Here is a 21283-nt window from a genome sequence, read left to right on the forward strand (position 1 = left end):
GGTTTTGTTTCCATTGCGCATGCGCGTCTTGCGCATGCGCATTACGATCCGCGACCAAAACTTTTTTTGACTGCGCATGCGCGGCTTCCGGTTCCGGCGCATGCGCAGACGCAATTTGTAGTTCTTTTCTTACCGGAGACTGCAAAATGTGCTCCGACGCCATTTTTTCGCGGATTTCAGCGATTTTTCTGTCCCATCTGGACTGGATTTCTAAAAGTTGTAAGTTACCTTCTCTTCCCGATCTGGACTGGGTTTCAGCGTTTTGGCTTTGTGAGAAATTCTTGTTATTTCTTCTTTTTCATCTGTACTTTTCATTCGCGATTTCTTGTTCTTTTCGTGATTTTTTAAGTTTTGCATCACTCAGTCTCTGTGCAGTTTGGACTCTGAGCATGCCTTGCTGTTCAAATTTCTCACAGTACTCTTCAAATTTGTTTAGTAACGTTTGTAAGCTGTTTCTGTCTTCATCGTTTGAGTATTTAAATCCATTATACACTTTCCTATTTACAGGCCCTGCGGTGAGAATTGCTATTTTAATGTTGTCTGAGGCTTCTTGTACATCATTAGCTACGAGATTAATATCAAACATTTGTTTAAACCTTTTCCAGACATTTCTTACATTGCTAGTCAGGTCCAGCTGATCTGGGTATCCAATCCACATCCTCGAATTAGCGATGTCTTCCCAAGTCAAATGTCCAGTAGGAGATTTCCATGCCATTTTGAGCTTTCTGTATCTGCCACTGAGTTGTCCTGTAGTAAGCGTCTGAAGCCACTCCTGGGTACCATGTGTTGTTACTTGTGTCTTAATAAAGCTCGTAGTCTCAAATGTGGAGAAGATGCTTTATTGTGAGTTCGTTCTCTCTTCAGAGCTGTTTCCTAAGGTTACCTTCAGTGTTCCTAGCTGGTGTGGGTGTATGTGTCCTGCTCCAAGTTCTGCCCTCTGTGAAGTGTGTCCTCACTTCCTGTCCCCGTCTATTTATATGGCTCTCCCGTGCCCCCTCTAGTGTTTGCTCAGTTGTATTGCATCTAGTTAACTTGTGATCACCACAGGACTGACGGTGTTCGGGCTCCCCCACTTGGGTCTGTGACACCCTCTGGGACCAATCCGGGAGACCGGTAGTCACAGCAAAGGTTCGAGGGAAGCCCATAGAGTTACTTTGGGACACAGGAGGGTCCCGCACCACAATTAATTCCACCACCACGGCACAGGCAGACACGTGGCCGACCACATCCACCATTACACTCAGCTGTTTTACAGGACACTCACAGCAGGGACACATTACAGCCCCCGTAGCAATTCAGCTAGGGAACATTTCCACCAGACACCCAGTTGTATTAGTTAATCTACCCCGTACAGCAGAACACATACTGGGTATAGATTTCATGAATGCCCATAGCCTGTCGTTCGATCCAGTAAACCAGTGTGTCTGGCGAATGGCAAAATCAGACAGAGCATCCGCTACTCTCACAGTAGGAGAGTATGCGAATAGGATTAGCGCAGTAGGCGACTATTGTTTCGACCCGACCACGCTTAGTACGGACAGACAAGTGAGAGTAGTTTTAAATAAACACAGGACAGCATTTGCCAGTCACTGGCATGACTGCGGCAGAATGACTGGACAAGTTCACGTTACCGGACCTGACCCCCGACCACAGAAACAATACCGATTTCCCCTAGACGCAGAGGGAGAAATAGGAAAAGTAATAGACAGCTTATTGGAGCAAGGTGTACTTAGGACAGTAGCCTCGACCAATAATGCCCCTATTTGGCCAGTGAGAAAGCCCGACGGATCATGGCGTCTGACCATTGATTATCGGGAGCTCAACAAAGTAACCCCAGCAGTAGCCCCCACGGTAGCAACAAGTCCCGAGACCATGCTCAAACAGGGACTCCACTCCAAATATTTCACGGTATTGGACATTAGCAATGGCTTCTGGTCAATCCCATTGGCAAAGGCGTGCCAGTACAAATTTGCCTTCACATTCAAAGGACAGCAGTATACGTGGACATGCCTCCCACAAGGATTCCACAATTCCCCCTCCATTTTCCACCGACAGCTGGCAAATCTTCCCGCCCCGAATGTCTGGTACAGTATGTGGACGACCTATTACTGCCGACAGACACAAAGGCAGAGCACATTACGCTTCTGGCCGAGCTCCTGGAACTTTTAACCTCGATTGGATGTAAAGTTAACCCCAGAAAGGCCCAGATATTAGAAAACAAAGTGATGTATTTGGGTACAGTCATCACGCACGGCAAACGCGAGAACGAATTCAAAAGGATTGATTCGATTGTCAAATTGCCCCTTCCCCAGAATGTTTCAGCCCTCCGGTCGTTTTTAGGACTGGTTGGGTACTGTCGGAACCATATCGATGGCTTCGCGACAAAGGCAGCCCCACTCTCAGACCTCCTTAAGAAAGGAGCCCCATGGGAATGGCTTCCGCAGCATACAGAGGCTGTGGAAGATTTAAAGAAAGCCCTTAGTGCAGCACCCGCGCTACAAGTCCCAGACCAACTCTCCCCCTATGCAATAGAGGTAGCGAGCACAGATCTGACCCTCTCGGCCGTGTTACTCCAGGAACGGCACGAGCAGCTAAGACCAGTGGCTTATGCCTCAAGACTTTTAGACCCCGTAGAGCAAGGATTTTCAGCCTGCGAGAGGCACCTCCTAGCAGTTTGTTGGGCCGTTCAATACTTTTCCTACATTACCGGACTCAACCCCATCACCATTTTGACCGAGCACACCCCCACACAGTTACTCCTAGACGGTCGCCTGAAGGACGGTTCAGTTAGCCAGATTAGGGCTGCTAGGTGGACATTACTTTTACAAGGACGGGACATTACGGTTAAACGGACCCGGACACACAAATTTTTAGCTGACAACCTCCAATATCCAGGACAGCCCCATGAATGCGAAATTATTGCACCCCTGCACAACACAGGACCCTTGATAGCGAAGACACCCCCCAGGAAGATAGGGAACCCAAGACAAAGCCCCCAACACACAGACACGTGTGGCCCACTGAGTTCCGACACGCTCTGACCACACATGAGGGTGTGATCATCAAGGACCAGCTTTATGTGGTCCCGCAACAGGATAGAAATCAAATGATTGCCTTGTTCCATGACGGTCATGGACATCAAGGGATCGACCCGACCACGAGGCACCTCAGGCAACTCTGCTGGTGGCCTAATTTAAGGACCGATGTTACCCATTACATCGAGAATTGCCTTATTTGCGCCCAGAATAACCAGGAGAGGTATTCCAAAAAGGCACAGCTTGGTCATACTCGACCAGTTAATGGCCCCTGGACAAACCTCCAGATCGACTTTATAGGACCATTGCCCCCTTGTAGGAATGGCTATAAATACGTGCTGGTTGTGATTGATACATTTACCAAATGGGTAGAGGCATTCCCCTCAAGAACCAATACAGCTAAGACAGCTGCGAAGATCCTGACCCACCACATCTTCACGAGGTCTACCCAGAAGTATAGATTCAGACCAGGGATCTCACTTCACAGGACGTGTCATGAAGAATGTCCTGACCATATTCGGCATTAAACAAAATTTTCACATTGCGTATCACCCACAGTCAAGCGGGATTGTAGAGCGCATGAATCGGACCCTAAAATCGACCCTCAGAAAAATGGTTCAGGAAAACAATTCAACATGGGATTCAGTACTCCCATTCGCACTCATGTTTATCCGCAACACGGTTTCAACATCCACAGGTTTCACCCCACACACACTCATGACCGGACGCCCTATGAAAGGTACAGAATTCCTTTTAGGACTGGACATGACTAGCCCCGAAGTGACGGCCCTCACGCATGAGAAAGCTGTTAAAGACCTAGTTGAGACTGTGAGGTCTGCACAGATCGCAGCCGCAGTTCAACTGGGAAAACGACGAAAGCAGAGCACAGCTTGTTTTAACAAAAATGTACACCCCACAGAATTTCAGGTTGGGCAACAGGTAATGCTATCTGTGTATAACCCCAGCAGTTTTTTGGCACCAAAATATTCCGGCCCGTACTCAATTTCGGACAAAATTAGCCCCTCAGTTTACAGGATAAAATACCCCAATGGAAAGACTGCGTGGTTTCATATCAACCAGCTAAAGGCATATGGAACACAGTCTAACCACGCACACCATGTCTTACTGGACGCAGCAAAACATCTCGCCCCGCCCACTAGAGACACGTTTCCACCATCCCCCTCACAGACCAGTTCCTCATCGGACTCGCCCATGACTCCGCCCACTGACCACAACAGACCACGCCCCAGAACGCCCACAAGCTGCCACAGCAGAGACAGCGAAACTGACACTGACTTTCAGGACAGCCACAGCACACAACCCTACAGCCCCCACTGTAGCGACTACGACCTCGACTCCAGTGACCCCATGGAGGTCACCTACGTTAAATACCCAGACCCACCACCCGACCCCGACGACCCCGACATTGCCCCTTCAAGTTTAGACCCCAGACTTTGGCACAGGGACAATTCATGGAGACTTGTCCGTAATGATGAAAGTGACCCCCGGTCACATAACTCTAAGATTGCATGCCTGATCCACACAAGGGTGTGGGATCCGGGAGAGCAGGACTACACGGTGTCTGACTCCCGATACGGCAACCCCTTTGTGACCCTGTTCACAGAGAAAGAGGAGAAGTGAGGTGTCCAGATGATGTAAAAGAGGAACCGCTTGAGGGAAGCGATATCCTTTCTGATGGAACCTGCACGTATGTTTTGTTTGTTTGTGTCTGTTTGTTTTTGATAATATTAAGGGTTTGATTGGAGATCAGATCACTTTGTTGTTTGTTAAAGGTTTGATTGGAGGTTGGCCATCTTCTTTTCAGCTGAAAAGCTTGTGACCGCCTCGCACGCACGTTAGCTTGTCTGCAGATACCTCTGAGAACTTCTGTTAGGTATCCTCTGGTGAACCGACAAAGTTCACGACTTGTCCCCTGTTTTCAGATGTTGGAGCATCTTGGCTCTACCCTTGTTTTTCAGGTGCCCCTCTATTCTGTGAATAGAGGCTGCAATCCCACGATGAATACACTCATACCCGTTGATTTCAGGTTGCTCAGGCAGTGGAGAAACGGCATTGAGGACCCGCCCTGTCTGAGAACCCCCCTTTGGTCAGCCAAGCTCGGGTACGGCACAGCACGCCTTACCCGGGGATTCCATCCAAATCTTACCCGTAGCGGCCCATACGCAACTCATTCGACCTTTTCTTTCCAAACTTTGGTTTCATTTTAGTTAGGTAGCCCTTAGGCAGCCATCCCACATGCTATTTACATCCAGGAACATTCGGATGGTAAATTTGCAAAGCCTGCGAGACGGCTCGCAGGAGGAAAGTTGTTAGGTGTATTTCTGCTCCTAAATTCGCTTTTGAAAAAAAAAATGAGGGGAGTCACAGGGAGTGACTTGGCCATTCATTTAAGGGTCAATTGGAATGAGAGGACAGATACACTAACAGTACGGATATTAAACTGTGTATTGACAGATACTGTGCTTGATCCCATAGCTTTCAAAAAGTCGAAGGAGGGTTCACGGCAAGCATCGGCCATACAGAAGGAAGAGGACAAAGAGAACGAAGAGAAGACCATGATGGAAGCCTACCTATTAGTTTTAAACGTTGTTGTATTTGTACATGTGGAAGCAAGTCACGTTTCCCCCACAACCCCCGCCGTTAATGTTTCCCTCACACCAACTTCCCCGTGCTCAGCACTGATCAGCGAAGTTCAGACCTGGTGCACAAAATTCATGACATGGTACTCAATGTCGTATGTGATTGAATCACTGTTGGTGATTGCAATTCTCTGCATCATAGTACAGACGCTCAGGTTGAGAAAATGGAAAAGGAGAGCCTCCCGTTCCTGCCCATCAACCATTTACGGAGTTCAATCCCCTATTTTCGGTTTCCACCAATCCCCCCAACCCCTTGATGCCTAGGAAATGAATAAAGCAATATGTGAATAAAGAAGATACTAATGTATTATATGGTTCTGAACTCGACTGCCGAGTCAGAAAGTGATATGTACTGTGGTATGAATGGATAAGGTTTTTAGACTGTAATAAAATGTTTAAAATGAGATAAGGATAGTAGTTATGATAGGTAGAGGTTCCCGGTTATTGGTAATGCATGTCCCCTTTGACATAGCGCCAAGTAGAAAATGTGAGTTAAAATTTTCTTGCCATAGTTAAGTACAGAGTAGACGCCCAGGAACTTGCTAAGGTCAGGGAACCCGAAAAGGAACCCAAAGGAAATCGAAGTAACATAGAAGAAACATGCATAGGTGATCCTTCACAATTTCTCGTGAGGATCACAAGGAGGGAATGTAGCCATCTAAGATGGACACTGGGCTACAAAATGGAGAACCGCAAGGAACACAGGGAAAAACAGTCATAGCGAGGACACACAGCTTGCAAAAGACTGTTTTGCATTTTGCACGTACAGAAACCAGTTTCCAAAGAGTTGCAGAGTTTCAGCCAAAGGTGCAAATGGGAAACAGATCTGCATATTAATGAGGTGATCCCGGCCCAGGCCCAGGTACAATAGAAACATTTAAGTATCGATGGATACTTTTCCATAGACGCCCAGACAGAATGGCGCCAAAGCAACCAAAACAAAGAGCCGTAGGGACCGCCCAAAACATCGAGGAACGACCCTAGGATTGGCAAGTTTGAAAGATATCGATTGGGAAAGAGCCAATAGATGAGGGAACCACCCCAAGGGGGCCTGAACCTCCTGGGACCTATAAAAAGAAGGTCAAGCACATGACTCGGTCTGTTGCTTCCAGACTCCGGCCCAGATCTGTTGCATCGCATCCTGACTCCAGTTTCATCACCGGCCGTTGAGCATCAGCCATCGAACTGTAAGTGCCAATACAACGATCGCTTCGTGATCCAGACCTTGCTAGCTCTTGACAACTTTGGCAATCAGAAAGTTACAGACCAAGAACGGGACGAAGGCCTTGCTCCCTGACCTTGCCTGTTCCTGTCTAGATAAGTATTTAGTTGTTTAGTATTAGAAGTAAGTTAGTCAGGGCAGCACGGTGGCGCAGTGGGTTAGCCCTGCGGTCTCACGGCGCCGAGGTCCCAGGTTCGATCCCGGCTCTGGGTCACTGTCCGTGTGGAGTTTGCACATTCTCCCCGTGTCTGCGTGGGTTTCACCCCCACAACCCAAAGATGTGCAGGGTAGGTTGATTGGCCACGCTAAATTGCCCCTAAATTGTAAAAAATGAATTGGGTATTCTAAATTTATAAAAAAAAAAGAAGTAAGTTAGTCTCTTTAGCGTATGCATGAGTATTTATTATATTTGTTATAATAAACACCAATCGTTTGGACTTACTAATCGGTGTATGGATTTATTACTTTGAACCTGACCTTGATATACTTGTGACGGTGTCTCAATACGACACCTGGCGACTCCGAGCATAATTACACATACAGAGCCATAGTAGTGTTAAGCACACGGCCTTTAAACGGAGGCGTGTTAATCACACTCCAGTAAAACGAGCAACAAAATTCGAAAACGAGGATGTTCTTAAAAATTGGGATAAATTGTTGAGTTACCTTCCAGAGGAAAATCGAACTGACCTGAAAGAGTCATTGATATCACATGGGCAAGTTCGTGGAGTTAAGTTAAATGGCTATACATGATGTAGATGTGGGAAATGCTGTTGCAATTAAATAACATATGGACTTAACCCTTTAAAATTGGCACAGGTTAACAAAGAAATTGAAAGTATGCTTAAAAATGGCATAATTGAAGTGGGTTGCAGCCAATGGAGCTCACCCATAGTGATGGTAGCGAAATCGGACGGTACCCAACGGTTGTGTGTGGACTATAGAAAGGTTAATGCAGTTACAAGAACGGACTCTTATCCTATCCCACATTTGGAGGATTGCATTGAGAAAGTGGGACAATCAGCTTTTATTTCCAAACTGGATTTACTTCAAGGTTACTGGCAGGTACCTTTATCCGAAAGGGCGATGGAGATTTCAGCATTTGTGACTCCAGATGGTATATACCAATTCAAATTTATGCCATTTGGCATGAAAAATGCTCCAGCCACATTTCAATGGTTAACTAACATAGTTGTTTCAGGATTACCGAATTGTGCAGTATACTTCAACGATCTGGTAATTTTTAGCCAGACATGGACAGAACATTTGAAGCTTCTGATGGGAGTTATTCGCTCGACTTCAGGAGGCGAGTTTGGTAGTAAACCTAGCCAAAAGTGAATTTGGAAAAGCCCAAGTCACTTTTCTTGGCCATACAATCAGACAGGGTTGAATGGTCCCATGGGATGTGGAAACAAAAGATATTGGGGAGTTTCCAATACCCTTGACACAAAGGCAAAAAATGCAATTTCTTGGCATGAGTGGGTTTTACTGGAAATTTGTGCCGAATTTTAGAAGTGTGGTTGCTCCACTGTCAGACTTGTTAAAGAAGCGTAGTAAATTTCAGTGGACAGCGGAGTGTCAACGGGCGTTTGACAACCTGAAGGCTATGTTAACCACTGCTCCTGCGTTCGCCATCTCAAATTATACAAAACCATTCAAAGTGGCTGCTGATGCGAGTGATGTGGGCATAGGTGCGGTGCTTCTACAAGACGATGACGAAGGACTAGAGCGGCCTATTGGTTATTTTTATGAGAAATTAAATACACACCAGAAGAAGTATTCAACGGTTGAGAAGGAGACTTTGAGCTTGGTGTTGGCTTTGCAACATTTTCACATTTATGTGGTCAGCAATCCATCTGACACAATTATATATACTGATCATAATCAATTGACGTTTTTGGAGCGATTCCAGAATAACAATGCCAGACTGTTTCGATGGAGTTTATTGTTACAGCCATTTCATTTAAAAATAATATATGTGGCAGGACGAGAAAACATGATAGCAGATGCTTTGTCACAAATGTGATGAAAAGAAGCAGGTTCGGTAGAGGAAGAAGAACTAAAATGGACTATGTCATTAGACATGTTTGCATGTTTTGTTTTGTGAAACAAAAAAGTATTTTACTGTCAGTATTTCTTAAAGGAAAGTGAAAAGGTGAAAAATGAAACCATCTTGAAGTTGATGGGTTTTTTTGGGGGGGCGAGGTGGCATGTGAATGCACCTTTAAGAAATGGGTGTTTATCAAATAGCTGCTGTGATGTCAATGTGTGGGTGGAGCTGGGCTGTCTTTCTGTCTTAAACTTGCGTTTTGAGCTGAAAAGCTGCTTTGTGGCTGTTTTTGGTTTCGTTTTCAGTGTTGGAGAGCTGCATTCAAAGCAAGAAGATGTTCTGATCTCTCTCTCTACAAGCTAAATAATGTCTTCAGCTCACTTGATGATTTCAAAGTAATACTTTTTTCTGCAGAGAATTCAAACCTGCTGCCTTTGTTAAACAAGGGTTTGTGTTTTGGATGTTGCTAGGAAAGTTATTGAGGATTACTTATAGAGTATTGTATCTGTGGGGATTATCAGTGGTGGTTGCTGATAAACTGTTTACTGTGTGTTTATAAAGTGTTAACCGAATTCATAGAATAAATATTGTTGTATTTATAAAATACCTTTAAGGTCTCTGCTGCATAATACCTAGAGAGTGCGCCCTTGTGCGCCCCATAACCAAAATCTATTAGAAGTCTTGGGTCAGGTGATCTCCCTGATATACTTTGGAGTTTTCTAAACTCCATAGCACTGGATACACCTTACAAACTCTGCCCCATCCAAACCCCTAGCACCAAGTGAGTCCCAGTCAATATTAAAATTAGGGAAATTAAAATACCCTACCTCAACAACCTTGTTACTTTTTCACTTATCCAAAATCTCTCTACCTATCTGCTCCCTGGCAGTTGGAGGGCCTATAAAAAACAGCCAACATTGTGATTACCCCTTTCCTGTTCCTGAGCTCTATCCAGATTGCCTCATTGTATGAGCCCTCCAAGGTGTCCTCCAGCAGTAAGGCTACAATATTCTCTTTAACCAGTAATGCTACTCCACCACCCCTTTTACATCCCCCTCTATCTCTCCTGAAGCATCTATATCTTCCAATGTTCAGCTGCCAATCCTGCCCTTCCTTTAACCATGTTTCTGTGATAGCCACAACATCGTTATTCCAAGTTCTAATAAGTGCTCTAAGTTCATCTGCCTTACCATGGTTCAGCGCTTTTGTGAAGAGGCCCCTGGGACACTATCTGGTGCGCACCACACACATGCTCTGGTACAGCATGTGGAGGTAGGAACTCCCGAGGAGGTGGACAGTCGGAGGGCGGGCCGATTCCAGGGACCAGCTGCCGTCCAGACGGGTTTCAGGCTTCTGGGTCAGATAGACCATCAATTGTGAAGATGCAGTCGCAGACCAGAGAACCACGAGGGGTTGACAGCAAGCATTCAGCACCTGCAGATGCAGGTGGAGGAGTCCAACCACGCGCAGGAGCAGGAGGTTGTTCTGGCCATGCGTGCCACCCAGACCAACACCACAAAGGTGGCGTCAGTGGTGGAGGCCTTGGAGGAGAGGGTTTTGGCTTTGAATCAGCATGTTCAAGGCCTGGAGCAATCTGTGCAGGTGGAGGCCCAGGACAGGGCTGCCCTCCCACAGGCAGCGACGCTCCTGAGTATGGCCCAGTCACAATGGGCCGTGGCTGAGAGCATCAACGGCATTGCCCAGGCGCTGGTCAAAATGGCACAGACGCAGAGGGAGGTGGCCCAGCCCCAGAAGGAGATGGCACAGTCACTAGCTGATGTGGCACAGACCCAGAACATGGAGCCACAGTTGCAGTGAGACTGGCATCCTCCCAGACGGCGGTGATCCACTCCCTGACGCTCTGTTTGAGTTTGCACATTCTACCCGTGTCTACATGGGTTTCCTCTGGGTGCTCAGGTTTACTCCCACAGTCCAAAGATGTGGAGGTTAGGTGGATTAGCCATGCTAGATTACCTCTGGATGGGGTTACACGGATAGGGTGGGATTGGGCCTAGGTAGGATTTTCTTTTGGAGGGTCGGTGCAGACTCGATGGGCCGAATAGCAACAGTCTGCACTGTAGGGATCCTATGGTTCTATTTTCATCTAATCACAAATCTTTGTATGATATACTGAACAGTACTCCCACACACTTGCCCCGCACCCCTTTACCCACCCCTCCAGCCCACTATCCATCAACCCCCCCCCATAACCTCTGATCCCTCAAGTCTTCATTGAGACGATTAATAAAGCCGGTGAAGTGCAAGCACTAATCTTAACATCAATTCCTGTGGGCTCCTTTAGTAACTGGTGTCTACACAGAACTACTGCAGTTAAGAACAATCTTTCGCCGAAAGATGGAACAAATCTTTTATCCAGCCCAAAATATGCTGCTTATGCCATTAATCTGTATCTTATTGAGTAACTCATTATGCAGTATTTAGAAAATGCAAGTGTAGTCTCAACCAGGCTAACTCCACCCATTAAAATAGTAATTTCCTCAAAAATTGAGTTAAATGTTGAAAGCCTCTACATGTTGAGCATCCCTTTTCCGAAATGCTGGGGCCAGGTGTGCATTGGATTTTGGAATTTTTCAGATTTCGGAATTTACTGCGCAGGTGGGGCGCACGTTGGGAACTCCGAATGCGTGGTGCACATTGGGAACTGCGCATGTCGGGCACGTGTGTGATCTGAGTTTCGCCCAGGAGCCTTGTGGGGTTTACCATTCGTGACGTCACGTTAGAGCTCGAATAAAAGTGCAGATTTCGGCATTTTTCGGTTTTCGGAATTTCAGATTGGACTGCTCAACCTGTAATAGCTTCTCTGTCAAGGTGTCATATTGTGAGTTCAACTTCAACTTTCTCATCTGCAGGAAACCAGGTGGAGGGCAGCTAAAATGGAATGGGTTTCACTCCTTTCCTACCAAATCTAACCAATTACATAAAATCCTGGAATTCACCTGCACAACTCAGTGTTCCCTGGAAATTAGATGTAGTGCAGAATGTACTCATAAATCTCCCTTCTGTATTTTTTATTGGTCATACTCATTTTACATCTGTTTGTCAGGCATAATGAACTGCATCAACAACCCGATTATGCTTTGGAACTCAGTACAAATGCAGTTCTTCAGTGAAAAATGAAAGCCGCCATAGTCCCCGAGGACTATAGGATCTCCTTTTGAGAGAATGCTGACTGGTGATGATTAACATGAGGGTCACCATACCTCAGGCAAGGAGCAAGGTTGAGAAGGCAAGGCCTTCATGGATAACTTCAGCCGATACGGCGATTGAACCTACACTGTTGGCGTCACTCCACATAACGAACCAGCCATCCAGCCAACTGAGCTAACCGATCCCCTGTTCTATAGTACTGCATGCACAGTAACATCCTGAGAATGTCAGCACTTGTTTTTTTTTTCTATTTTAGCGAATGAACAAGTGCAAATGAAGAATAAAGTAGTATATTGTTGTATAACATTACAATAATGGGAAAAAGTGGAGGATATTTGAAGTGTACTTACCGCAATGGTGTTTGTCCAGTTTTTAGTCACTTCTTTAGATCTTAAATGTAAGATTTCTCTTTCTTCCATTTGGGTACGTATCAAGTCTGCCTCTCTATTTATACCATTCAAATCACCCTGGATTCGTTGCCATTCTGCTTTTGGAAGTACTGTAACTTGTCGAAGGTCCACCAAATTTGGAAAATGTAATCCACCAGAGTCATTGGGTTTGTCATTAATCTGTGCTAAAATTCCCAAAAGATGAATTATGTCATAAGAATTTCATAAAAGCTAAGTACAGCCTTGCAGCAAAAGCATTGTTACTAGTGTGATTCACCTGCTACAAATGGTGGATGGTAAAACCAATCTTCAATTCATTCTATAAGAACTGATAATCAATATCTTACATTTGAGGTCATACACAGAAACACACATAGAAAATAGAAGCCGAGAAGGCATTCGGCCCTTTGAGCCTGGTGCACCATTCATAATGATCATGGCTTATCATCAAATTCAATACCCTTGATCCCTCTAGCCCAAAAAGCTATATCTAATTCCTTCTTGAAATCATACAATATTTTGACCTCAACTACTTTCTGTGGTAGTAAATTCCACAGATTCACCACTCTCTGGGTGAAGAAATTTCTCCTCAGCTCAGTTCTAAAAGGTGTACCCCTTACCTCAAACTATGACCCCTAGTTCTGGACTCCCCCACCAATGGAAAAATTATTTCTGAATCTACCCTGTCTGGTCTTGTTACAGTTTTATAACTTTCTATGAGATCCCATCTCACTCTTCTAAACTCCAATGAATATTATCCTAAGCAACTCTCCTCATATGACAGCCCTGCCATCCCAAGAATCTGTTTGATAAACCTTTGCTGCACTCCATAGCAAGAACATCCTTCCTCAGTTAAGGACACCAAAACTGCACACAATACTCTAGGTGTGGCCTCACCAACGCCCTATTAAATTGCAATGAAACATCCCTATTCCTATACTCAAAACCTCTCACTATGAATGCCAACATACCATTTGCCTTCTTTATGCCTGCTGTGCCTCTGCGCTTACTTTCAACGACTGATGCACAAGGTCACCAAGGTCTCGCTGAATATCCACCTCTCTCAATTTATACCTATTAAAATAATATCAGCCTTTCTATTTTTGTTACCAAAGTGGATAACCTCTCATTTATCCACATTATACAACATCTGCCATGCATAAGTCCACTTACTCAACCTGTCCAAATCACGTTGAAGCATCTCTGCATCCTCCTCACAGCTCACCATCCCACCCAATTTTGTATCATCTAAAAATTTGGAGATAAAACATTTAGTTCTCCTGTATAAATCATTAATACATAATGCAAACAGTTGGGGTCCAAGCATAGATCCTTACAGTACTCCACTAGTCACTACCTGCCAAACATAAAAAGACCCATTTATTCTAACTCTTTGCTTCCTGTCTGCTAACCAGCTTTCTATCCATCTCAAGACATTACCGGCAGTCCCATGCACTTTAACTTTACATATTAATCTGTTATGTAAGACCTCGTCGAAAGCTTTCTGAAAGTCTAAATAAACCACATTCACCGGTTCTTCCTGGCCAATTCAACTAGTTACACCTTCAGAGAAATTCAGTAGATTTTTCAAACATGATTTCCCTTTTGTAAATCCACACTGACTTCATCTGATTATACCACAGTTTTCCAAATGCAGTGCTATGAAATCCCTGATAATAGATTCTAGAAACCTCCCTACTATTGACGTTAGGCTCACTGGTATATTGTTCCAGGTTTTCTCTCTACCCCCTTTTTTGAATAGTGAGTTTATATTAGCTACCCTCCAATCTGTAGGCACCATTCCAGAGTCCAAGAGATTTGGAAAATGACCACCAATGGATCTACTATTTCCAGGGCCACTTCCTTAAGTACTCTGGGATGAAGATGATCAGGCCTTGGTGATTTATTCACCTTCAATCCGTTAATTCCCCCAAAATCATTTCTCTACTAATACTGATTTCCTTTAGCTCCTCACTAAAACCTGTGTTCCTCAGAACTTATTCATGTCTTCCTTTATAAAGGCAGAAGCAAAGTATGTATTTAGTTCCTCAGCCATTTCTTTGTTCCCCGTTATAAATTCAGGTGAGAAGCAGAACATGTATACTCTAAAACTAGGCTTGCCCAACTTGTGGCCCGAGGGTTGATTGCGCCCCTCAAAGCTCCTCTACACAGCCCGAGCCAGTTTTCAAAATGCCGATCTGATAGGTACGTTTGAATCAAAGAATCTGCATGGAGCAGCTCCTCCAATCACAGGTCATTTCTTGCCCATGATTGCTGCTGATAGGCTCACTAGATGGCCTGGGGAGCCGAGACCAGGGAGTGGGGTCCAGGGAACACGGGTGCTGAGCAGAGTGGCCCAGGCATCTGCAGCAGGGCTCAGGATTCCAGGAAGAGAGAGTGTGTGTGAGGGGGGTAGAGAGTGTGTGGGATGGTGAGAGAGTGTATGGGAGGGTGAGAGAGTATGGGGGTGTAAGAGACTGTTGGCGGGATGGTGAGAGACTGTTGGTTCTGTTGGAGGATGGTGGGGTGAGAATGCAAGGTGAGAGTGTCCATAGTCTGGTCCACTCACAGCATCGGGGTTCTCAATTGCCCTCACCAACTCACAACATGATGCACTCTCATCCACTCTCACTGTGGGTGAGGTTAACTGAGGTACACCCTGAGCCCGGGGGTGAGCCGGTAACACACCCCTTCTCACCCTATTGCATTCTAATACCCATCTTTATGTATTAGTTTTATTTTCTTTCTTTTCTCAGCAAGTTGTTTCTTTTCATACCTTTTTTTTAAATTGTTGTGCCAAACTTTATCTTTCCAAAAGTTTCTCATTGGCCCCTTGAGTAATTTTCAAATGTGCTCCCCAATCCCCACGCGGGTTGGACATGTCTGGTTTAAACCAAGTAAGCTTAAAACATAAATATATTTTCACTCATCTTCGCAATTCTTATTATCATCAGCTCAAGTAGTTCAGGATATGTTGTCCCAGTAACAAATACGGTCCACATTTTGTAATGCGTAAAGTTCTGTTGTATTTTTTAAAATATATTTTAATCTCTAATATCTTTGTTTCTGCAACCGTACATTTTTAACATGAAATCGTTTGCAATAGAAATCCCCAGTGCATAAAAATAAGCATTGTGCAGATAAGAGAATATTGTGAGGCACTTTATGGTCATAATTAAGGAATAGAAAAAGATTTAGTACTGTAGTGAGAGTTGTGAGGCCACCTATAACAGTGGTGAAGTGGTATTAATGCTGAGATGAGACAAGCATGCAATAAAGGCGGAGTAGTTTTATTGAGTAATTTTAACCTTCACGTAGATTGGGATAAGCAGATTAGCAGATGACTGTAAGAGTAGAAGGAATAGGAGCACTACTTAAAAAGGTAGAGAATCTTTGATTGCGTCTATGTCCTAGAAACAACAAGGAAAAAGGTCATATTAGATTTAGTAATGGGTAATGAGCCAGATATAGTTAAGAAGCTAATTGTAAATGAACATTTAGTTTGGGGAGGCATGGTGGCGCAGTGGCTAGCGTGGGAGGGGTGGTCCTTGTGCCCATGGGTGGGGTGGGGAGGTTTCCCATGTGCTTGGTGGGGGGAGCGCGGGGGGGGGTCTCCGTCACCAGGGGGTCTTTGTTTTAATTTTCAGTTCTGGAGATCAGGGCACCCTGGGACCCCGATTTCTGGAAAGCCGACGTTACCAGGAAGACAGGCTCTTTCAGCCTGTCATACACGCCTCCAGCATTTCTTTTCTCTAATTTGCTGGAAACATGACATGAAAAGCCGACTGCAGCCAAAGTGCTGCACACCGCTTTTCCAATCTGAGCCAGCACTTAGGAAAAAAATTGAAATTCCGCCCTATACTTCTAACTCCTCCTAGCCTGTATTAGATCTGGGATATACCTATTTTTGAATATTCAGACATAATCCAAAATCAGTGAACTACATTGCACTCAGTAGCATTAACTAATCATTTGATGTGTTACTTGTTAATTGACATTGAACTTGTGTTTTTCTTATCATATGATCGCCCAAAATCAGTTTTACTGTTACATCCTATTTAACAATTTGAACTTATTCTGTAACAGGAGATATGCACTTCCATATACTTTGCAGTATTAAATGCAACTTACCATTTACTTTGCCAAGATCGCTCACTTCATGACACCATGGCACACATTCATTTGCGTTCTGGGCTGAAGATATTCTAGCTACAATGTATATATAATAGATATAAATAGTAGGCCAACACTATTCAAAATTGTATAATTATAATAGCAACCATTTATTAACATCTTTGGACTCCCATCAGTGATCCAAATTCTAATTTAATCCTGCAAGCTATCATTTTAGTCAGATATATGATCAAACACTTTAGGTTTTAGTGGAAAAGACAATGATTTACTTTTCATATCTGTTGTTTTGTATGTGATACCTTTACGGCCTTGAATTGTCTAACATTACATAATTGCATTCATCGGTCTCAGGAGACAATGGACTGCACCCAGGGTGTATGTCACCTCTGTATTGAATATTGTCTGGTGTGGCTGGAGAGGCCAATTTGTGATTGGCAGCCTGTTCTGCAGCTGACACGGATGAAAAATGTTAGTAAGAGATTAACTTTTTTTTTAAATTCCAATTAAGGGGCAATTTAGCGTGGCCAATCCACCTACCCTGCACATCTTTGGGTTATGGGGGTGAAACCCACGTAGACGAACAGAATGTGCAAACTCCACACGGACAGTGACCCGGGGCTGGGATCAAACCAGGGTCCTCGGCGCCGTGATGCAGCAGTGCTAACCACAGCACCAACATGCCGCCCTGGCCAGAGATAAACTGATGTTTTTTTTCTTTCCAATGTGCTCTCTTTTTGATCATCCGGTCATTTCTTTTGTCCTCTACATTCCAACCTCTTCTTGACTGCTTGTCTATATGTACTCTGGTCAACAACGAGGATTTCCGATACATTGACTCTGATCCCAGCCAACCAGAAATCTCGCTTATAGACATCCTTGTATCGCAGACATGAGTGACCTGTTGGTCTCGTGCAGATAGCAAGTCCGCCATAGGACATATCTTTGGGTATGCGGCCATCATCTGTTTGACTCCCATGACTCAGCCAATGGAGTAACCTTTGCCTCAAGAGGACAAACATGCTGAGAATCCATGTGCACTGGTGTACTTCCATATTCAGCACTCTGTCTTGTCAGGATATGCCTAATATTTGCCTGAAGCAGTGGAGGCAGAAGCTGTTCAGCCAATTTTGAGATAATATTATTGAACATTGGGAGGACTTGACAGGATAGATGTTTAGAGGATAGTTCCTCTTGTGGGGGAATCTAGAGCTGGAGTGCAATTTCAAAATAAGAGGTCTCCCATTTAAAACAGAGGTGAAGGGAATTTCTTCTCTCATATGTCATTTGTCTTTAGAATTCTCTTCCGCAGGGAGCAGTGCGGGCTGGATCACTGAATATACCCAGGGCTCTTCCGGTTGCGGCTATGCGGAGCTAAGTCGCACGTTCGGCAGCTCCCGCTAGAAACGGACTTTTGGGCTCTTTTTAGGGCCCCCAACGGTACTTTTTCGACGATTCCCACTGTGGGAAGGGGACAGCAATATTCCCCCGGCACTGTATGGATTGGACCAGGAGTGGAGCGGTGAAAAAAGTGGAATTGGAGCAGAGAAAGGTGCGAGGGAGGAAGGCCAAGATGGCGGTGGGTGGAGACCAGGCAGCGTGGACGCAGTGGTCACAGGAGCAGCAGGAGTTTCTCCAGCGCTGCTTCACGGAGCTGAAGGCAGAGCTGCTGGAGCCGATGAAGGCGTCAATTGACAGGCTGCTGGAGACCCAGACGGCCCAAGGGAGGTCCGGCAAAAGGTCTCGAAGAATGAGGACGGGATCTTGGGCCTGGCGGTGAAGGTGGAGGCACACGAGGCGCTCCATAAGAAATAGCAGGCGAAGCTCGAGGACATGGAGAACCGGTCGAGAAGAAAGAACCTGCGGATTCTGGGTCTCCCGGAGGGGCTGGAAGGATCGGATGCAGCGCCGGCCCTAGGGTTGCTGGCGCCCTGGGCAAGCTGAACTTCGGCGCCCTTTGGGGGGGCGGGGCCGGGGGGGGGGGGTCGGCGGCTGGAGGTGGGGGGCCGGAGGGGGCCCGAGGGGGGGGGGGGGGCCGGAGTGACCACCGGCGAGCCTGGATCCATCCGCCATGTTTGTGCGGGGCGGCCTGAGGGAGGGCGGCCACCGCGCATGCGCTAGTTGGCACCGGCCCAACTACGCATGCGCGGGACTCGAGTCTTTTACGCGGCGCCCCTAGTACATGGCGCCCCGGGCGACTGACCGAGTTGCCGGTACCTTGAGCCGGCCCTGATCGGATGTGGGTGCCTACGTGGTCACCGTGTTGAACACACTTATGGGCGCGGGGGCCTTTCAGGGGCCCCTGGAGCTAGAGGGGGCTCATCGAGTGCTGGCGAGGAGGCCCAAGCCCAGTGAGCTGCTACGGGCGGTGCTGGTGCGGTTCCACCGGTTCGCGGACAGAGAAGGTGTGTTAAGGTGGGCCAAGAAAGAGCGAAGCAGCAGGAGGGAGAACGCAGAGGTCCGGATTTATCGGGACTGGAGCGCGGAGGTGGCTAAGAAGCGGGTCGGGTACAATCGGGCTAAGGAGGTGCGGCACCAGAGAGGGGTGAAGTTCGGCATGTTGCAGCCGGCACGACTGTGGGTCACCTACAGGAACCGTCACCATTATTTCGAGACGCCGGAGGAGGCGTGGACCTTTATTCAGGCCGAAAAGCTGGACTCGGATTGAGGGCCCGGGACGAGGGGTCGCTGAGGGGGGATCAATGGGACTTATGTTGTGCTGTGTTTTGGGGGATTTTGTGGTTAGGTTGCGCAATGTTTCTTCTCTGTTTGTCGGGTGGGTTCGTAGTGGTGGGGCAGGTATAAGCCTGTGGGCGTCGGTGGCTGGAAATAGGATTGGGGCCCCGCGCGGGGGGGGGCAGGGAGGCCCGGGCCGGGGGAACTGGGACTGGGCCTGGAAAGGGAGCATTGCCAGAGGGGGCAGGGTCGGGTGGGTGGAAAGCGCGGGCTTCTTCCCGCGCTGAAAGTGGAAGGGGGTGGGGTTGGGGAGGTGGGGAGAGCCCGTTGGTGGACAGGAGGGGGGAGGGGAGATTCCTACACTGGGGGAGTCAACGGAGCAGCGGGAGTGGCCAGTGTCAGCAGGAGTCGGCTGAATGGCCAAGGGGGAGATGGAGTCTGTAGAAGAGGGCGGGCGGGGGTCTGCCGCTGGGAGGAACCTGACGTGTGGGGGGCGCGAGCACGTGGCGGGCTGAGGAAGGGTTATGGCTAGTTGGCCTGGGAGGGGGGAGGGGGCAGCCCCCTGATCCGGCTGATAACCTGGAACATAAGAGGCCTGAACAGGCCGGTCAAACGGGCCCGTGTGTTCGCGCACCTGAAGGGGCTGAAGGCAGATGAGGTCATGTTCCAGGAAACGCATCTGCGGGTGGCAGATCAGGTAAGGCTGAGAGAGGGGTGGGTAGGGCAGGTGTTCCATTTGGGGCTGGATGCAAAAAATCAGGGGGGGGGGGTGGCGATTTTGGTGGGGAAGCAGGTGTCGTTTGATACTTGAGCATTGTGGCAGACAATGGAGGTAGGTATGTGATGGTGAGTGGTAAGCTGCAGGGGGTGCGGTTGGTTTTGGTAAATGTATATGCCCCGAATTGGGATGATATGGGGTTCATGCGGCGCATGTTGGGCCGGATCCCGGACTTGGAGACAGGGGGTTTGATAATGGGGGGGGGGGGGGGGGGGGGGGGGGGGGGGACTTCAACACGATGCTGGATCCGGCATTAGATCGCTCTAGGTCTAGGACGGGCAGGAGGCCGGCGGCGGCCAAGGTGCTGAGGGGGTTTATGGACCAGATGGGAGGAGTGGATCCATGGAGGTTTGCGAGGCAGGAGGCCAGGGAATTCTCATTCTTCTCCCATGTTCATAAGGCCTACTCTCGGATTGACTTTTTTGTAATGAGAAGGGTGCTGATTCTGAAGGAGGAGGACACGGAGTATTCTGTGATAGCCATCTCTGACCATGCCCGCACTGGGTGGACCTCGAGCTGGGGGAGGAGAGGGACCAGCACCCGCTGTGGCGCTTGGAGGTGGGGTTGTTGGCGGACGAGGAGGTGTGCGGGTGGGTCCGGGTGTGTATAGAGAGGTACCTGGAGGCCAATGATAACAGGGAGGTGCAGATAGCAGTGGTCTAGGAGGCGCTGAAGGGGGTGGTCAGGGGAGTGCTGATCTCCATCAGAGCCCACAAAGGGGGGAAGGAGAGGAGAGAGAGGGAGAGGCTAGTGGGGGAGATGGTAAGGGTGGATAGGAGGTACTCAGAGCCCCCTGAGGAGGGATTACTTAAGGAGCAGCGTAGCCTCCAGGCAGAGTTTGACCTGTTGACCACCAGGAAGGCGGAAGTGAAGTGGAGGAAGGCGCAAGGGGCGGTGTACGAGTACGGAGAGAAGGCTAGCTGGATGCTGGCACACCAGCTGCGAAGGAGATCGGGGTGGTGAGGGAGGGAGGGGGGAGCACGGTGCAAAGTGCGGTGGGTATTAATGGAGTCTTCAGGGACTTCTACGAGCGACTGTATCGGTCTGAGCCCCCATTGGAGGAGGGGGGGGGATATGCCGGTTTCTGGACCGGTAGAGGTTCCCGAGGGTAGAGGAGGGGCAGGTGGCAGGGCTGGGGGCGCCGGATGGGTTGGACGAACTGGTCAAGGGACTA

At 47.4% G+C, this 21283-nt stretch overlaps 1 protein-coding gene across 4 annotated transcripts in view; it reads right to left on the reverse strand.

Annotated features, from left to right (window-relative positions):
* ccdc173 (coiled-coil domain containing 173) overlaps positions 1-21283 on the reverse strand; it is a 121040-nt gene that overhangs the window by 58958 nt on the left and 40799 nt on the right. For 3 of the 4 annotated variants that reach the window (XM_038789453.1, XM_038789449.1, XM_038789452.1), the window contains exons 2-3: positions 16656-16733; positions 12486-12709 (exon numbers count right to left, since the gene is read on the reverse strand). The exons of the other annotated variant lie outside the window; for it this stretch is intronic. In XM_038789453.1, the coding sequence (XP_038645381.1) occupies positions 12486-12709; positions 16656-16733 (302 nt within the window). The remainder of the gene's footprint in view (positions 1-12485; positions 12710-16655; positions 16734-21283) is intronic. 4 annotated transcript variants of the gene reach the window in all.

The sequence above is a fragment of the Scyliorhinus canicula genome, chromosome 2 (assembly GCF_902713615.1).
Source record: "Scyliorhinus canicula chromosome 2, sScyCan1.1, whole genome shotgun sequence".
Lineage (NCBI taxonomy): Eukaryota > Metazoa > Chordata > Chondrichthyes > Carcharhiniformes > Scyliorhinidae > Scyliorhinus > Scyliorhinus canicula.